Source organism: Camelus dromedarius, chromosome 3 (genome assembly GCF_036321535.1).
Source record: "Camelus dromedarius isolate mCamDro1 chromosome 3, mCamDro1.pat, whole genome shotgun sequence".
NCBI classification, from domain to species: domain Eukaryota; kingdom Metazoa; phylum Chordata; class Mammalia; order Artiodactyla; family Camelidae; genus Camelus; species Camelus dromedarius.
In genome coordinates, this window is record NC_087438.1 from 87,665,453 (window position 1) to 87,685,614 (window position 20,162).

Sequence of the window (20,162 nt, forward strand, 5' to 3'; positions counted from 1 at the left end):
AAGGCAGGAATCCTCTACGGCTGCCATTCATGCACATCTTTAGGTATGAAGAAAACAGTTCGGAAGAAAAGGCGCCAGCGTGTCGGGGCAGTAGGGGATTCATTTTCCCCCGAGTAGCTTAAGTGAGCAGTTTGCAATGACGACGCACCATCTGTTAGTCTCCACGCAGGCGTCGGGGCCAGCCCCCTCCCGCCGCCGCCGCGGCAGCCCCCGCCCGTCGGCCCCGCCCGCCGCCCCGCCGGAAGTGCTTGTCCGGCTCGCCGCGCCGCGCCGCGCCGCTGGAAGATGGCGCAGGAGGCCGGCGATATGGAAGATGGGCAGCTTTCTGACTCGGACTCCGACATGACGGTGGCACCCAGCGACAGGCCGCTGCAGGTGCCGGTGAGTGCGGAGGGCGGGCGGGTGCTTCTGGGCTGGGAGCGTGGAGCCCGCGCTGTGACGAGGGGCGCGCGAGCCGGCGCGGCGGGGAGGGTGAGGGGCGGGCGGGCGTCCCCGGCCTGGCGCGCGGAGCCGTGGGCCGTACGAACCTGGCCCGGCATCTCGCTGCGAGGCGGGGCCCGCGAGGCGTGCGGCCTCCCGGAGGCGGGCGTGCAGCTGTCTCTTCCCCGCCTCCGGCGCTCCGCTCCTCGTTTTCTCAACCTACAGGCACCGCTAAGTTGTCCCGTAAGGACGGATTTTTGAGGAAGATGCAGAACCTGAGACTATCGGCCCGCAGACAGCATGGCGCTCATTGTCGCCCTGAAGAGATAGAGAGTGAGGACTAGGGATTAAGTTCATCAGTTGCTCAGGGGCCTGGTCTTCCATTTTCCTACGGAACCGAGCTTCGTCATGCCACAATGTGGCACCGGGTTTTGTGTTAGCCTCCCAGTTTTCTAAGTCGGAGTTTGTCTGGGCTGCCGTGCTGAGTAGCAAGCTCTTTTGAGAGGGCTTTACTGTCAGGCTGCCCGCGTTCGAATCCTGGCGCCGCCACTGTGTGACCGCTGACAGGGTATCTAGCCTTGCGCCCCTGTCTTTAGAACAGGAATGGTAGTAGGACGCCCCTGATAGGGTGGCTCTAAGGCTTCAGTGGATCCTGAGTAATGGCTGACTAGTGGTAGCTGCCATTATTATTTCAAGATACAAAGACTTACCTTCTTGACTTAACGTCACCCCACCCCCATTCCTAGTGCATAATAGGAACTCAACAAATACTTTGTTTAATGTTTCGTTGAAAAAAGCAAAGGTGATTCCTTTTGCATAGAAATGTCTTAGGAAATCGGTTCCAATTTATTTTGTTTTTCAGTCTCTTTCAGTTTGTTTTCCTTAGATTGACCCATGACTTGGTCAATTTAATGCTATGAACTCTGCAGTTTTAAAAGCAATTTGTCGGAGATTCCTACCCAAAGGAGTACTGTCTAGTCTAAAAGGAATATAGTCACAAAACCACGTGAAGTTAGTTGATGTGTCCAAACGCATGACACGCATCTTTGGAAAGAAAGAAAACATTGTTTTAACTGCTAGTAACAGTTATTTTGTATGTCATTGTCAAACATTCTGACAGTAACTGAAGAAAATCTTCTAAAGGTGAGAATTAAGAGCTTTGGTAATTTTTTAGAAAGAGACCTTAGAACTAAGTGCTACATTAGCTATATAGAAATAAGAATCTATGGCTTTAAAATTGGAAATTCCATATGGATCTTTAGAAATACAAGAATTGGATTGGATTGTCTTTGAAGATCATTTCTGCTTCAAAATGGTCCAGCTGAATCCCTAAATAATTTTTTAAAATAGCACATGGTGGATGGAGTTAATGTGTTTTGTGGAATTGATTGTATTTTCTTTCACTTGCAGAAAGCCCTAGGTGGGGACTGTGCAGTGAGGCCCTTCCAGGGCACTGCAACCACTTGTGCGCCAGTATCACATTATCGGACTGTTAAAAGTGTGGATTCAAGTGAAGAGAGTTTTTCTGATTCTGACGATGACAGCTCTCTTTGGAAACGCAAGCGACAGAAATGTTTTAACCCTCCTCCCAAACCAGAGCCTTTTCAGTTTGGCCAGAGCAGCCAGAAGCCCCCTTTTCCCGGAGGGAAGAAGGTTAACAACATATGGGGTGCTGTGCTCCAGGAACAGAATCAAGATGCAGTGGCCACTGAACTTGGTATCTTGGGAATGGAGGGCACTATTGACAGAAGCAGACAATCCGAGACCTACAATTATTTGCTTGCTAAGAAACTTAAGAGGGAATCTCAAGAACATACAAAAGAATTAGACAAAGAGCTAGATGAATATATGCATGGTGGCAAAAAAACGGAATCAAAGGAGGAGGAAAATGGGCAAGGTCACCTCAAAAGGAAACGACCTGTCAAAGACAGAATAGGGGACAGACTAGAAATGAATTATAAAGGCCGATATGAGATTACAGAAGATGATTCTCAAGAGAAAGTGGCTGATGAAATTTCTTTCAGGTGAGCATTTAAATTTGTCCTACAAGTGATCACTTGACCAACTGTCTTCCATTTGTAGGAAATAAAATAGATTCCAGATACATTAATGATGATGTTCCTTTCTGAGATTTTTAAATTTAAGGCACAAACTCTGGGCTTATGTGGTTATATGTATATATCTGGGTGTTCTTAAATTTGAACAGACTTGATTGAATAATTTTGTAGATTTTTATGAACTTTTAAGCAGCTCTTTGCACTTAGTGCTATAGAATTCTTTAGATAAAAAGGTCTTTTTAAAATCACGTGAATTTTTTGAGTGTTTTCAAGCATTCATGACTTTTTTCTTTTTACAACTTTAGTGAGGCATGTTATACATATGATAAAATTCACCCATTTTAGGTGTTGATTTTTCAGTAAATTTCCCAGTTGTCCAACCACCAGCATGAAGCATTTTTAAAATATTTCCATCACCCTTTAAGATCGCTCATACCCATGTGCCCATTTAAAGTTAGTTCCTGTTCCCATTCCCAGATAACTGCTAATCTACTTTTTACTGGTATCAGTTTGCATTGATACCACACACACACACATCCATATTGGCTAATACACTTTGGCAATTATGAATAATGCTGTTATGAACTTTCACATGCACATCTCTGGACATGTATTTTCATTTCTTTTCAATAAACAGAAGTAGAATTGCTTGATGTTTGGTAAATTTACATTTTGTGTATTTTTAACATGAAATTTTAAAGGTTGAAATTTTGTTTACTTTTTAGTAGCTCTAAATCACTAATGAACAGTGTCACAAATTTGAAAACAGATATGTTCAAGAGTAATATAGCTAGGAGGAAAACAAGTGTTTACTAGTACCAGATTTTTTAAATACTGAGAGAATTTGGAATTTGAGTGCTGGAAAGGAACTTAGAGATTTTGTAAACCAAAGCCCTCGCTTACAAATATGAACCAGTAGTTGTGTGGCTTGCTCAGAGTCAAACCTGGAACTAAATTCTAGCCCCTTGTTCCTAGTCTAGAGCTCTTTTCTCAATAGATAAGAAAGGAGCCAGGTCTGGTTAGGGAACACCTAAGACTTCTTCATCTTTATGAAGTATGGCTTCTGATATTAGAAGTGCTGCTTACTTAGGCTCCCTATGCTTTTACCTCTCAATGGTAAAATAAAAATAATAAAACCCACTTCATAAAGTTGTTAGGATTGTACTTATCCCATAATAAGCCTTTAGTAAATATTAGCTTTATCCTTTGTTCTGAGGCAGTGAGACTGTAAGGGGAAAATCCAATCCATTTTAAAGTTCCCAGACAGCTCTGGAGTTAGAACAACTAACTTTTAGGCATCGTAATTTAAAAGCATGGTGTATGTTTATTTGTTTTGATGAGAGTGGACTGGTTTTATCTTCTTTTGCTTTTAGGCTTGCATTCCCCTTGCTGTGTGCATGTCTTTTGAAATCTGCCATGATCCAATAAGGCAAAGTGAAGAGGCCAGTTATTAAGACCTGAGATGGAACCCTGAGGTTACTGTCTCCTTGAGTGACCCCAGATAGGAATGTTTCCATGTCAGTGATTCCAACATTATATTGAAGGTTTTGAAAAACAAATGTTATTAGAATGAGATTTTAATTATAGTTGGGGACTGATTACAGACTAAAGGTAGATTTCCTCAACTACACAACAAATAAAGAGATTAATATTATTTTATTTGTTCCTTATCAGGTTGCAGGAACCAAAGAAAGATTTGATAGCCCGAGTAGTGAGAATAATTGGGAACAAAAAGGCAATTGAACTTCTGATGGAAACTGCTGAAGTTGAACAAAATGGTGGCCTCTTTATAATGGTAAGACTAACTGCTTCGTTGTTTCTGGTTTTGCATTGTATTATGTGATTTTTTTATACAATGAACTTGTCTTTGTTGGATTTCTTATTTGTGAATCATTACAGTGTGTTTCAGATTTTTTAAAACTTCATTAATAATGAAAACTGAATTTAAAAGTTCAGTATAGTCAGTTTTTGTAATTAATACTTCCTTACAAAAAAGCATACATAAATTGTAGCCTGTTAGTGTGCAGTCAACAACAAATCTCTTACAGGATTCATTAAAAGTAGGGGCTGAAATTTTAAGAGAAAACTTTGATGAGAACCTGGAAGCTCAGATTTTGAGAATATAAGTTTTGGCATTTGAGGTGCCTTGTTTTGATTTTGGGTCTGCAACTTACTAGGTATGAGATTTGGCTAAATTATTTGACTTCTCAGACTTCAGTCTTTCTTGTAAAATGGTTTCAATCCCATATTATAAGGATTAGATAAGATAATGTATATGAAGTAATTATCACAGTGCCCAATACTTAGCTACGGTGAACAGAAGTTACTTTTGGTTCATTTAATTCATACATTCTTGAAGATTGGTTCTTGGGGACACACAAAAATAAATCTTATCATTTAAAAAGCACAGATAGATATAAAGTATATCTGAATGTTAAAATTTCATGAGTGGTGGGGGTGAACAGAAAAGAAAATGTCTAAAGAGGCTTCTGGCATTGGGGAAGCAAAAATGAAAAAAGGGTTAAAAAACCACTTTATTGTTCCAGAATGGCAGGAAGATCAGTTCGCTGGCTGGGGCAAGATCACAAGCGGTAGCATTTTATGCCATATAATGAATTGTTTTGCGGATCTCATTTAATTCACTTTTCACCACAGGATGAGGATGAAGTTTGAGTGGCTTTCTTGTTTATTCCTCATGGATTTGAATAGTAACATCACAAGAGACCAAATTAATATTATGCTGTGGAAATGGAGAGGAAAGAAACCAGTTAGAATCCATAGCACTGGCTGTGGAAATAGCCTGTGAACATAGATTATGGAAGTTAACGAAACAAATTATAATAATCATGAATGTACTGGCACCCCTATTTGTGTCACTGTTTAAGTGACAATTTTCATTCAGCTGTGAATGAAGGTAAAGATTTTATCAATGTTTTAGGACTGTAATAATAAAAGCAGTGAGTTAATGGAAATCTACTGAATGTTGGGAAAACACAAGTCCCCATTCACTTTTTTGATTCCTTCTTTCCTTGTGCAATTTATTGTTGTGTGTTATGTTCTAGACTCAGGAAGCTTATGTTGTAGTTGGGGATGAGGGAAATAGTCCATAAAGAATAAACACAGTATCTTCAAGTGTGCTAAAAAGTGATACATGCTATGGGGAAAAGAATAGATCAAATGAAGTATGGAGAGGAGAGAACACTGCGGTTAAACAGGAGTGGTCGCCGCTGACCTTGATCTCTCCTTAGGAATGCCTCTGAAAGTTGCTTTGGCCATTCATGGGAAGAGTCTACACAGGGTAATTTTTTCGGTTCCTTTTTGTAGAATGGTAGTCGAAGAAGAACTCCAGGTGGAGTTTTCCTGAATCTCCTGAAGAATACTCCTAGTATCAGTGAAGAACAAATTAAGGTAAAAATAATAGTGACCATGACTTTAAAGATCAGTCATAAGTTGACTTCCACTCAGCCTCTAGCTTCATATTCTACTAGTGTCCATTACCTGCTCTGCCTTAAATTGACCAGTTTTGTCATTGCCTCTCTTCAAGTAAAACTTGTGCTTTTTGTAAAGCTTTGCTTCCTCTTTTTCTCCCCTTTCAGAGCTAAGATCAAGATTTCTTTTATGGCAATTTTCCTGGTCTCTTAGCACATAACTATTTTTTCTACCCTCCTACAACTTTTATTAATGAAACATTTTACACATGCTGAATAGATGAAAAAATAATAGGATAAATATGCATATATCCTTCAGCTAGATTCAGGGGTGGTTATTATTTTGACATTCTTATTTTACCTATACAATTTATTTCCTGTACCATTTGCAAACATCTTGATACTCAGCCCAGTAATAAGGATAATATCCTACATAGTCACACCTAAGAGCAATGAAAACAGTGTCATAGCATTATCTATCTGGACCTGACTGCAATTGCCTAAATTGTCCCAAGAATGTATTTTTGAGCTTTTTTCCTCCCCCAAACCAGGATCCTATCTAGATTTCCACATGCCATTTGTTACATCTCTTTTGATCTTTTTAATCCCACGTTTTCCTCTGATTTAGACCTTTTGAAGAGTCCAAGGTCATTATCTTATAGAATGTACCACATTCTGATGATGGCCTCCTCATGCATTTGTTTTGTTCATTCCTCTATCTGTTGTTTCTTATATATTGGAATCTAGGCACTTTAGTATTCTTAGTCATTTTGTATTACTCGAATGCCGTATGGGAAATCTTATATAGTGTGGGTTTTTCACAGCTAAAAATTTGGTATCTTTTGATTTGTTAATCAAGGAACATGATTTACATTTAGCAGATATGATCAGAATTGAGAACTGGCTTCTTAAACAGGAAGGAGATGGCACATGTGTAACACAGTTACAATACTGGAGAAGTTTTGTATTCTCTTTATTATCACACTGGGTGATAAGGGTGATAGGATGTGCTTTAGCTGTACTAGTATAATGTTAGTGGTAACAGATAAATAAAAGCCATTTCTCTTGAGCTGATACTCCATGTGAGCATATTTTGCATCTATTCAGTGTTTCTTTTTTATTTTTTTCTATCTATTCACTTTCAGTTTTTTGAAATGTTATTAAAATTCTTATAGAAAATGTTACTGTTGTTGCACATTTGAAATCTCTATTCCATAACTACTTTTTCCCTCTTTGGAACAATTATTTTGATAGCATAAATTTGTAATGACATAGATTTCCTTGGAAACACACCTTTAAGTGATAGAACACAGTTTATACCTTAATGCTCTCCCTCCTCTCCCACTATAATCCCTGACCAAAAGTGTGTACTTAGAAGGAACACTCTTCTTGGGTTTTTGTTTGATTGTAATATGTTACTCTTTTCAAAGAAATAGCATGATGTGATGAAAAGAATTCTTTTAAGATTTAAAATCTGGGCTTTAATCTTATTTTTGCCATTTAATGATTATATGAGTATGAGCAGATTATTTACTCTTCCTCAGCCTTAATTTTATCACATAAAAAGTGGGGACTTGAAATATCTCCTGCCTATTTAGTAGTGCTATAAAAGAGTTAAATAAAAATGATGTCTAGAAAACCTTTTTGTTAGTAACTAAACCTGAACAATTCCTAGGAATCGGAGAGAAGAAAATGACATTTATTTACCACTCACCTGGCGGTGGACCAAATGTTTCTGACTTAATCTTTGTCACAGTCTATTAGTGGGTATTACCTCCTTTGCAAATGAAGAGCAATAAAAAGAATATTTAATTTTAATTTGAGATCACATAGACCACTGACCGCAAACCTGTGTTGCTCTCACTGAATTACTGTCTTTGAAAGGGATTTCTTCTAACTCATTGTGGAGAAAGGGATTTAATGTTAGTAGTTTTTTAACCTTAAACTGCCAGAAACATTGCATTATAATAAAAGAAATGTTTAAAAGATAAACAAATGGGATCTAATTAAATAAGCTTTTACACAGCAAAGGAAACTGTAAGCAAAACAAAACGACATCCTGCGGAATGGGAGAAAATATTTGCAAATGATGAGACTGACAGAGGTTTAATTTCCAGAATATATAAACAGCTCATACAACTTCATAGCAAATAAATAAATAAATAAATAAATTAAAAAAAAAAAAAAAAAAGCAACCCAATCCAAAAATGGGCAGAACACCTAAACAAGCAATTCTCCAGTGAAGATACACAAATGGCCAATAGGCACATGAAAAAATGCCCAGTAGCATTTATCAGAGAAATGCAAATCAAAACTACAGTGAGGTACCACCTCACACCACTCAGAATGTCCATCGGTAAAAAGTCCACATACGATAAATGCTGGAGAAAGTGTCGAGAAAAGGGAACCCTCCTACACTGCTGGTGGGAATGTAGTTTGGTGCAGCCATTATGGAAAACAGTATGGAGATTCCTCAAAAAATTAAAAATAGACCTACCATATGATCCAGCAATCCCACTCCTGGGCATATATCAGAGGGAACTCTAATTTGAAAAGATACATGCACCCCAATGTTCATCGAAGCACTGTATACAATAGCCAAGACATGGATGCAACCTACATGTCCATTGACAGATGGCTGGATAAAGAAGTTTTGGTATATGTATACAAATTTTAAAAAAAAGAATAAAATAATGCCATTTGCAGCAACATGGTTGGACCTGGAGATTGTCATTCTAAGTGAAGTAGGCCAGAAAGAGAAAGAAAAATACCACATGATATCACTTATATGTGGAATCTAAAAGAAGAAGAAGAAGAAAGAAGACACTAATGAACTCATCTATAAAACAGAAACAGACTCACAGACATAGTGAACAATCTTATGGTTCCTGGGGAAAGGGGATGGGAGGGGATAAATTTGGGAGTTTGAGATTTGCAAATGTTAACTGCTATATATAAAAACAGATTTAAAAAACAATTTCTTCTGTATAGCCCAGGGAACTGTATTCAATATCTCGTAATAACCTTTAATGAAAATATGAAAATGGAACATATGTATATATATGCATGACTGGAACATTAGGCTGTACACCAGAAGTTGACACATTGTAACTGACTATACTTCAATTAAAAAAAAAACTAAAAAAAAAAGAAGAAAAGAAACATTTGTAATACCTAATAATAGGGGAATGTTGGCTTATAGGGACATTCTTAAAAAGACTGTTCTGTAAGCCTGTATCTTTATGAAGCAATTTTAAGAAAATTAGAAAATGCATTAATAACTGAATTTTTTTAAAGGCAAAGTACACATTTATAAAGAAAGTGGGGCAGGGGACAATAGATTGGTAGGTAAAACACCAAAATGTTACCAACGATTTGGTCTGTTTTGAGGGGCTATAAATGTTTTGACTTTTACGATTTTTCTGCATGTGTATGAATTGACTTGTTATTAGAGGGAAAACCCTGAAGGCAAATAGAATTTTATTATAGGTAATTTCATATGCCATTCAAATAAGGATGTTATAACTATTCTTTTAATTACTACATTGCTAACAATCACAGTCTGTAGAACTTGGAAGCCAGAACTGAACTGAGTGAGCTTCTTTTCAATTGTTATTCATTTGATTTTGGTTTGGTATGTAGCCTTATTTAAGTTTTGTTTTAGAAAATAAAAAATTTGTGAAGAAAACAAGGAAGAATAGTTAGAAGTTGATTTGCTGTATTTTTTTAAAAAGCGCAACTATAATTGTCTCCCTCTGCAAATAGTATACGGTTTAGGTTCTTAACTTACACAGTTAATTATAGAGATGTGGATGGAAGGGGGAAAAATGCTCTCAGATTATCTGTTGTCTGCATTTGTTGTTAACATTAACAGTATGCTACAAAGACATGTCTTCGGGCCATTCCCCAGTTTGTTCTATTTAAATTCATAACTCATGGGAATGACATTCCTTTTTAATAAGGCTTGCCATATTTGGAGGGACAATGGGCACTTCATAATTTTATTTAGTGTTGCAAAGCATTGTACTAGTTAGAATTGTTCTTATCAAGATATTTGGATGTGCTCCCTTAGAAAATGAAAATACCTCTGCTATCTCTCCACTTGAAAATACATAGACCCTTGAAAAAACTGTAAATTATCACACTTTGGGAAGGCCACATAATAAGGTTTCAGAATATGGATTTGGAGAAACCATGCATGACTTTAGACTTTATGCCTTAATGTGATACATCTAATCTTGTGCATTACTTTCCCCACTGAAAACAAAGATAATCCCCACCTTTTAAGGTTCTTGTGCGAATGAAGAGTTCAGACATGTGTAAAGTTCTTAGCATAATGCCTGGCTCATAAAAGTGCTCATTCAGGAAGTGATATCTGGCCTCTTTTTCCTCTGAATTAACCTTTTTTGTCCTTCCTGCGCTGTTTTCTCCCATATGTATCTTCCTCCTTCACCCCAGTCCTTCCTCATTTCTTAGCAAATACTTTTTTTCCTTCTCTTCATCAGAGCCCTCCTTTTCTGAAGGTTTCCCATATCGCCTTCATTTTAGGGTTCCTTACTCCTTTCCTTCCGTGTGCTGCTTATAATCACTTAGCGAAGGAGAGGACGCCCTTTATCTCACCATCCTCCATGTTGCTTTTTGTAAATAAGAAGGGATTTGCACTGTGTGCACTTAAAGAATATAATAGGGACTGGCTTGGCTAGTTATTAAGAGTCCCTTTCTAAGGAGGGAGGGTATAGCTCAAGCAGTAGAGCACATGCTTAGCATGCATGAGGTCCTGGGTTCAATCCCTGACATTTCCTCTAAAAATAAATAAGTAAACCTAATTACTGCCCCCTGCCAAAAAAAAAAAAAAAGTCCCTTTCTAGAACAGAAGAGGGTGTCAAAGTGTGTCCTGCCTATACTAGCTTCTTTTGTAAGCCTTTGAACCTTTTCTGTATTAGCACTGTCATTTTGGCCTTCTCTTTGGATCCCTGACCTACTGTTTTTTCTCTGCACTCTAAAATTACACTCACTTACCTGTATCAAGTTTCCCAGAAGTTATTTTATGTTTTTCCATGTAATGCTTCAGTGGACATGTACTTTCTACTTGAACAGTTCTCATATGCTCACGATTTTACCTCCATTTGGCAATGTTTGGAGATTTTTGGTTGTTACAATTTAGGGGTGGGGTGGGTATGTGCTAGTGGGTAGAAGCCAGGTATGCTGGTGAACACCCTACAAGGCATACAACAGACTGCCACACAAAGAATTACTTGGCTTGAAATGTGCAATAGTTGAGAATACATATACTTAACAAGATTCTCATACTTTCATGCTATGAAGTCCCTTTTCTGACATCCTGGAATGGATCCCAGTTCTGACTATATTATTTTTATGCCTTGTGATTAAAGTTTTTGACAGAGATTTACATTGTCACATGTTAACTACAGTAATGCTTCAGGGATGGAATTTTTCTTACATTGTGTTAGTTACATGATCATACTTAAATCACACAGTTCAGGCATGGCTCAGTTTCTTAATATGTGCAATCACATATAGTTATGATGACATTTCAAAATTAGTAAATTATTATACCAGAGACTTTGGTAAAATGCCTTCCTATTTGTGATAAATTATATTTTATTTAAATTTTAAATAGTATGATTTTCTACTTTATCTTTACATTTAAAAAACCTTTAACTGTAGATTAATATGTTATGGTAGGGTAAACATTGACCTTAGACCTAACACTAGGTTGAGTTTGAAACATAGCTTTATCCTCAACTTGCAATGAAGATGTATCTAATATCGTGGACTCTGTGTCTATCAGTCTAATGCTGATTTTTTTTGTGAGAAATTGAGTATTTTGGATATCATGAATGTAAAGGGTCTGCCTTGTAACAGACTTTTAATAAATGGTAGTTCTTATTTACTACAGTTGTTCCTTTATTGTAGGACATTTTCTACATTGAAAATCAAAAGGAATATGAAAATAAAAAAGCTGCTAGGAAGAGAAGAACGCAAGTGTTGGGAAAAAAGATGAAACAAGCTATTAAAAGTCTGAATTTTCAAGAAGAAGATGATACATCACGAGAGACTTTTGCAAGTGACACAAATGAGGCCCTGGCCTCTCTTGATGAATCACAGGAGGGACATGGAGAAACAAAGTTGGATGCAGAGGAAGCCATTGAAGTTGATCATTCTCATGATCTGGACATCTTTTAGTACAGTTTGAGGAATAAGCCTTTCTAAAATAACATTGTAATAAGCCATTTCTACTGAGATTGTTTTCTTTTACTTTGCACTGATAAGCAGAAATCTGGAGAGAACTGTTTTCTTGTTTTCAATAAAACTGAATATGTGGGGAAATGAATGCGATCAATAGAAACATTGTAAAATTTCTCATGTCTGATAAAATACATAAAAATACATAGCAGAGGATTTAATTTCTCAATCTGTTGCATGTGTTAATTATTACTAGTTGATAGTTTTGTCCAGGTTATAACTGGCCATTCAAAGTTTGTTTTCTTTTTATAATTTATCTTTGCAATGAATTATGATTGGTTTCAAAACATTCCATTAAATATCCTAATAATATTGTTAAGCTATTACAGATGCATTCAAGTTTAGTTCTTCTATGATCTTAGAACTCTTAGGCAGTTTTAATGACAGAGACTAAAATTAAAATAGGTTTTTACTAGTGGTTCTTTCTACTTACTTGTCTGTCCAGAAGTAAATAAACATCAGAAGCTTTTCAAAGAAGTATTGGTTCTTAACTTTGTTTATGACTTCTTATTAGTTACCTTAGTCACATGCTAAATATTGAGTATGATCTATACCTGCATAATTACCATGACATTTAAAAAGTTCCTGGGGGTGGCCTGCCTAAGATTTTTTTACCTTATGTTAAGGAGTCTAGGTATTGAAAATGTTTCATCTGCATGATGTTTCAAATTACTCATTTTTATTTAAGGAAGTAAAGATAGTTTACTTAAGATGCTCCAAGAGTTGACTATAGTTTACAAAATAGATTAAGCAAAAATATTTAGGAAGCAATTATAAAGTATTCTTTACAGCAGTGTACTTGAAGTCTTTCAGTAGTTCCTAAAATACATGGTCATTGAAGTTGGATCTAAGGGTCTAAGCAGAGAAAAAAGAGAAAAATGGTTATTGGTTGCTTTTTATTATTAAAGAATGCAAAAATAAAATTAGAGTTTTGGCGGTCCTTAATGAGTTTCAAGTGACTTTATTTTTTAATCTCAAATATTCTTTCATAAAATTGTTATAACCAAGGAAAGATACATATTTTAAATAGGTAACTGGATATTGTCCCTGAGATTTTTTTTTAACTTTATTTTGGTGATTTTTTTTTAATTGAAGTGTAATTGACTTAAAATAATATATTAGTTTCAGGTGTACAACATAGTGATTCAGTTTTCTTACACATTGCAAAATGATCACCGTGGTTCCTGAGATTATTTATTTTATGTGCGGTGATTTTAAAGATACACTATATTAGGAAAAATAAGCAACATTCAGAAATCTAGATGCCACATATCCATGTAAATACTGCTCATTTTTCTGGTGAAACTTACGGTTTTTGAACGACGTTAATGCCTGAGGCTACTTTATCGTCATTAAATGGATTGCTGCTCCCCACCACCTTTCTGGCTTGTTATCATCAACAGTTGTTTTTTTAATTTTTGCAGACTACACAGATTTCTGGCTTGTACTGTATCCTATGTTATATATAAAAAACAGTTCAATTTTTGAGGTTCTTTAAAGTTTTGTATATTAAAATTACTCTTCTCTAGATCTTTCTGATGATCCAGATCTAGGAATGTCTATCCAAAACTTGCCAGACGTGTGTTCAGTTAATACTCTCACCAAATCAGTATACTTTGCAGTCATTCTTCCGGCTCAGCCTAACGTTTTCCCTACTAGCTGGCTAGTAGGATTGACAATAATAACCTTCCACATCTCTGGCCTAGTAGTTGAGGTGCTCATCCTCACTCATAACCTTACTTTATTAAAATGAGCTTTGTAATCAGGAATACTCTGCGATGTAACTCAAATCCTAGGGGATAAAGTGGATTGGGTTGGTTTGGGTTTAGGCAAGTTAGGCAAGTAACGGTGAAACATAAACGGGACACGTATCGGCCATGTGCAGTATTTAAGGAGGAAAATCAACTAAGAAATAGTGTTCATATGAAGTGATTATTTGTGAATACTTGTTTAGTTCAATATATTTTTAATATCTTTGTCAACTTTGTAGTATGTCTGCAAGCATCCTCATTTTTTAATTATTCTTGATAAGAATGATGTACTCAAGAAAGAGTATTAACACTGAAAATAGCTGTATGCTCTGCACTCTTAAACTGCTGATGTAACTGCTGCAGGTTGCCATGAAGTTAGCAAAACATTGTTACATCTGAAGCAGCAATGTCATCACAATTAGACCAGTAGGATAGTGACGTTCTGGATGAGAATTCCTGTCACTACTGGCAGTGATGGCTTCAGGCAAAGACACTTGTCCTATTCTACCTAAACTTACCAACAACTATTCTGATGCGAATTCACATAAGCCTGCTAACAAGTGAGGTCTCAAGGGTTCTGGGTTTTTGGGTGGGTTTTTCTGTTTTTTGTTTTTGTTTGTTTGGATTTTTTTCTTGTTTTCCAATCTGGGAGCTAGAAAGGTGAAGACAATAATTCTGTACTTCCCCCGGCATCTATACAGAAAGCTTTATGTTCCAGAATGAAACTGTGTGTATACCAAGAAAGCAAGTCTGACCTGTGCACAAAATTCAGAAGCTAAATTAGTTGTTCTTTTTTTTTTGTGACTGGCCAGGGATTCCTTCAGGCGATGAGTGGGCCTGGGGCAAATGATAGTGTACTGCCTTCCCCCTTAAAATCAGGCCAAAATGAACATCATGAGCAAATTGTAAAGGACAGCATGCGGTTAGAGGTACAGATACCCCAGATTCCCAGCCCCGACTCTCAATCTTGGGGATTTAATGGCTGGTTATCTGTTAGGTGAGCCTCAAATGGCAAAGCTCTATCCTGCAGCTGTGGGGGTCCAAACCTCACAGATGCAACAAAACTGCCTCCATTTGCTCAAATGATGCTAAAATGACTCTATTTAACTCACAAGATATCCTTTCTTCTTGCTTTCCTAATATTCAGGTGTGATGAGATTCATTTGCCTCGGTTTTCATTAAAGCAAGGGATGATCCCAAGACGTTACGTAATGCCTTGGAAAGAAAACATAAAATTCAGGAGTGTGAACCTGAAGGTATTTTCCTATAAGTATTAATAATTTAAAAACTTGTACTGTTTAATATATCTGTGAATAGACATACATAACTATGAACATAGGTCCTTAGAACTTATTCTTAAAACTGAAGGTTTGTACCCTTTATTTCCTCATTTCTCCCTCCCCACAGGCCCTAGCAACCACCATTCTATTCTGATAAAAACTGATGCACTTTCACATAAACTTGCAAGTAAAACTTACACAGCAATATCTATTCAAATAACCCAGTTGCAATCGTAGATAAACTGAAACATTTCACAACTATATGTTCACCTTTTTCTCTACATAATGCCAACTCACAGGTTCATCAGAAGTAGGCGCCATTAATATTAAAGCTACAGTACAGTGTGTATTTTTAAAGTTGTACTGTATACTCAGGTTGAGAGCTATGGGAACAGTTAGGCTAGATTTACAGATAAGACTCCTTGCCCATTCAATGCTCCTATTCAGTAGTGAATAGTTTCAAAACATTTTCCAAATTTCTATTGATGATTCACTTGTGAAAAGCTAAGTTGTTTCTTTAAACGAAAATAGAATATTTTGTAATAAACTGTAAGAGGAGATTTCAGGCTAGGATTCCTAGAAGGAAATGTGTTTATGTAACTAATTTGCAAATTTTTAATGGATAAGCAATTAATGTTGAATAAGAATATACTTTGCCAAGACAGAGATGATAGTACAAAATATAATTATTACATGATATATAAAGTCTGAAAATATGGTTCAATTTTCTTACAAAATACACAATACAGTATAATAAATAAAACTACCATTTGCCTTGAGATGATTATTTGATATGTATTTTTAGCTGATATTTTGAAAACAAATGTAAAACTAAGTATATCAAGACATATAACAGACTTAAACATAAAATTTATATGGTTAGTAAGACTTTCTAAAATCTTAATATTGGGCTTATTTCGTGTAACAGTGTCTTATCAAGTCATTTTCAGTTTCCTAAGTAGGTTTAGCATGGTGACAGTATTACTACTGACTTTATCTTTTTCATTTACTAGAACTATAGGAACTACAGGGTATAAACTGAGTTGAAGTCAATAACGAAGAACTGTTTTGAATGCATTATTCTTGACCTTACTCTTTGAAACTGTAATTTGGCATGAGTTTCACATATTTATTACACTTCTGCCATTTAGTTGACAATGTTCCTAACAATTTTTAAAAGATAGTTAGTGACTAGGGTATGGAACATTCTACCTTACAGAGTAAAAATGAAAATTAAATGAGAATATTTTTAAGAGAAAGCAAGTTTATTTAGAGAGATACACACTCCATAGACAGAGTGCGGGGCATCTCCAAAGGTGACAGGCGAGAGCCAGCCCCAGAGCATGAGGTTGTCTAAGAAAGGGAGATTAGCCCAAATGAGAATTAAATGAAGCGAATGAACACTAAGTAAATGCTAGGTATGCTTTCCTTCCATTTTACCATTTTTCCTATAGGAAGTGATACAGCTATTTAACAACATAAAAATAAGAACACAGCATAGAAGAGATGGGGCACCCTAAGACCAGGCCAGACTACTATTCAGTAGTATCAAAGAATCAGAAATAGATGTACAGTTAAGACAGTAACCTCAAGTAACTCTTGTTTATCCAGCAGCAGTTGCAGTAGCAGCCACGTACTGTATGGCTATTTAACTTAGTACTCAGCACAATTTATTCACTCACATATGATGTTTTATTCAACACTCAAAGAATCCTTTAATAGTTCCCACTTTATGTTTGAGGAAACAGAGTCTCATGGTGGTTAAGTGATTTGTACAAGGTCACATAATTATCCAAACTAAAGTTCAGCGAGCTAACTCTTAAGTCTATAGTACTCACTCCACATCACTCGCTCTTCCTGGTAGTGAGAAGACCAATGAGGGAGCACTGCTCTTTAAAAAAGGATGTTGCTCTGCCCCCAGACCTACCTTCTCGGCAGGAACAGTTAGAAAAACTACTGGGCAACTTTCATCTCAACCTAATAAAGCTATGTTTGGTGTAATACACAGCAGATTGTTTTTTCCTCTTAGCATGCAGAAGCATGTGGGATCCACGCCGGCCCTTTGGAAGACTCTCTGTTTCTGAATCACAGTGAAAGGCTTTGCCATGGGGAAGATCGTAAAGTTGTCTTGAGGAAAGTCCCACCAGAAATAAAAATTGCAGATATGCCTCTGCATTCACCTCTCTCCAGGTACCAGAGCACTGTGATCTCCCATGGCTTCAGAAGGCGACTGGTCTGATGAAAGGAGAATAAAGTGATAAAGTATTTGTCTTCCTCTCCTATAGATGTTTAAATCAGTTGTACACTTGTATTTCGCCTACAGGTTCAATTTGTTCAAAGGCTATTGGTCAGTTGTATGCTTTATGCATTATAATAGTTTAGAAAGGAAATAGGCTCTGAGAACATCTGAGATGAAGTGGGGGAGCAAGGAAAACTATCTCGCTGAAATTAATGTCACACCAAATAGTTAAGAAATGCATCTACCTTTACCACATTCCTCTACCTTTCCCCCTCACTCCATCCTTATTATTCATCCCCTTCAAAATTCAGTGTCAGGTGAGCCAAACTGAAATAGGGTTGCAGTGGGGTTATTTGTGCTACTTTTCTGAGTCCCAACACTCTTTTTTCTGCCCTATCCCAGCAACACACACTTCCCTAAGGCTATAGACACTGGTAACTAATCAACGTGGTAATTAGAAGTGTCTGGTAGACAACTCTATGACACATCATACAATTTTAGCTGAGGTGAGCTTTCCCTATTAGTTCTGTGTATCCAAGTAGCAATTCCCTATAGTGAAAAGTTGATTCACATGACTGAACAACATAAAAATGACCAAATGCAAAAATGGTGCACCATGTGTTAGGCAGTATGGCGGTTACTCAAATAATTACACACAGAATTACCTTATGATCCAGCAGTTCTACTTCTAGGTATATGCTCAAAAGAATTGAAAGCAGGAACTTGCACAGGTATTTGTGTACCAATGTTCATAGCAGCATTATTCATAATAGCCGAAAGGTGGAAACAACTCAGAATGTCCATCAACAGATGAATAGATTGTTGAAGAAGAAACCCTACTCTTCTTAGGTTCTTCTGACTGGTTTAAAAATTAAATTTACATGAGACAGATTAACAGGAGAAAGTCAAACAAAAGTTAAATAATAGGTATACATGGGTGATACCTAGGAAAACTGAGTAACTCGCCAAAATGGCTAAAACCCTCACCTTGGATACCATCTTCAGCTAAAGACAGAGGAGAATGTTGGGAGTATTGGTTTTTGAGACTTCAAAGGGAAGGAAGGCAATTGACATGGAGATGAAAAAGCAAATGTTTGGTAAATAAATGTTTGCTGGGCCAGGCAGAGACAATGGGACACAGAGTGGACTCTGATCTCTAAGAGTTCCCCTACCACAACTTGCCATGTTCTTTGTAGATATTTCTGGGGATAGCTCTGTTCCTGTAGTGGACCCCTTATCTAAATTCTTTTAGGCAGTTGGGGGAAGGTCAAAAGTTCTTCCTGAGTCTTGTAGGTCTTGATTGTTTTCAGCTTAAAATAATTCATATGGCAGAAACATTTTAGGGTAGCGAATTTTGTTCCCCTACAGATAAACAAAACGTGATATAGGAAATGGAATATTAACCACAAAATGTAATGAAGTTTTGATACATATTACAACATGAAGGAAACTTGAAAACATGCTAAGTGAATAAACTGGACACAAAAGGACAAATGTATGATTCCACTTGTGTGAGATACCTAGAATAGTCAAATTCTTGGAGAAAGAAAGAATAGTATTTACCAAAGGCTGGAGAGGACGGGAGAATGAGGAGTTACCATTTAATGGGTACAGAGTTTCAGTTTGACATGAAAAGTTCTGTAGATGGATGGTTACACGATAGGGTGAATGTACTTAATGCCACTGAGTTGTACACTAAAAAAGGATGAAAGTTGTAAATTTTATGTCATACATTTTACCACAATTTTTTTAAAAGACCATAATGGGTCTGAGCTATGCTTCATTCAGCCAAGTGTTCATATCTGATAACAGCATCAAGGAAACGATTACAAAAAAAGATACAGCTGTCCATCTAACATCAGTGTATAAAGATCTGTAAAGAAAGCATAAATAAGGTAATGTACACACACATACCCACACACACAGTTAAAAAATGATTAAAGAAGACAATTTAGGTTATACTAAACTGAACTTGAGTCACTTGCCAATTTACTGACACCAGGTTGTGGTGAAGGAAAGTGCAGTATTTATTGCAGGTGCCAAGCAAGGAGAATGGGAAGTTCATGCTTAAAAGACCCAAACTCCTTGATGGCTTTCAGGAAGGGTTTTTAAAGGCAACATTTGGGGTGAGATTAGAGGGGATACGACTTTCTTCTGATTGGTTGGTGGTAGGTAACAGGGTGGTGTTTCAGGAATCATAATCATCAACCTGGTTCCAGCCAGTTTGGGGTCTATGTGCACCCTCCCCCAGGTGAGGGTCTTAGTTCCTGCAGAATAACTCAAAGATATGAGTCGTATTATGTATATCCCTTGAGGAGGAACTAGGACTCTGTTTTATGACTAAACTGTTGTTTCTTGACTGTTTTTCCTTTGTTTCTACATTCCTTCACGTCGCTAATTAGTAACTGCTTGTGCCTGCTCTTTGGAACTCAGGAAGACCTCTGAGACTAAAGCCTTTTTCTACAAATAAGAAACAAGGGACATGAAGGAGCTTTTATAGTGGAGAAGGTCCCACAGGGTCCTGCTTGGTTTCAACCTCCCATCTTCTCAGCTTGCTTCTCCCAGTGTGGAACCATCACCTTATGATCTAGGGCAAGGGGAATTGGGGACCCAGTGTTCTCAGAAGTCTCTGCCCAAAACAGAGCTTCTAAAACATGAATTGGGGCTGAGCAGAAGGGAGTGAAAGAGTAGAAAACTAACAAGATGGCTATTGAGTTGTT

General features: G+C 37.1%; 2 protein-coding genes across 2 annotated transcripts; both read left to right on the forward strand.

Moving 5' to 3' along the window:
* Positions 1-246: 246 nt before the first annotated feature.
* On the forward strand, positions 247-13,117 carry PHAX (phosphorylated adaptor for RNA export). The gene is made up of 5 exons (XM_031448928.2): positions 247-381; positions 1,831-2,444; positions 4,152-4,272; positions 5,802-5,885; positions 11,843-13,117. The coding sequence occupies exons 1-5, from the start codon at positions 286-288 to the stop codon at positions 12,110-12,112; spliced, it is 1,185 nt and encodes a 394-aa protein (XP_031304788.1). The 5' UTR covers positions 247-285; the 3' UTR covers positions 12,113-13,117.
* Positions 13,118-13,212: 95 nt separating this feature from the next.
* SPMIP10 (sperm microtubule inner protein 10) lies at positions 13,213-17,468 on the forward strand. The gene is made up of 3 exons (XM_010980913.3): positions 13,213-14,483; positions 15,071-15,179; positions 17,233-17,468. Exons 1-3 carry the CDS (start codon positions 14,398-14,400, stop codon positions 17,440-17,442), a joined length of 405 nt encoding a protein of 134 aa, XP_010979215.1. The 5' UTR covers positions 13,213-14,397; the 3' UTR covers positions 17,443-17,468.
* Positions 17,469-20,162: the final 2,694 nt, after the last annotated feature.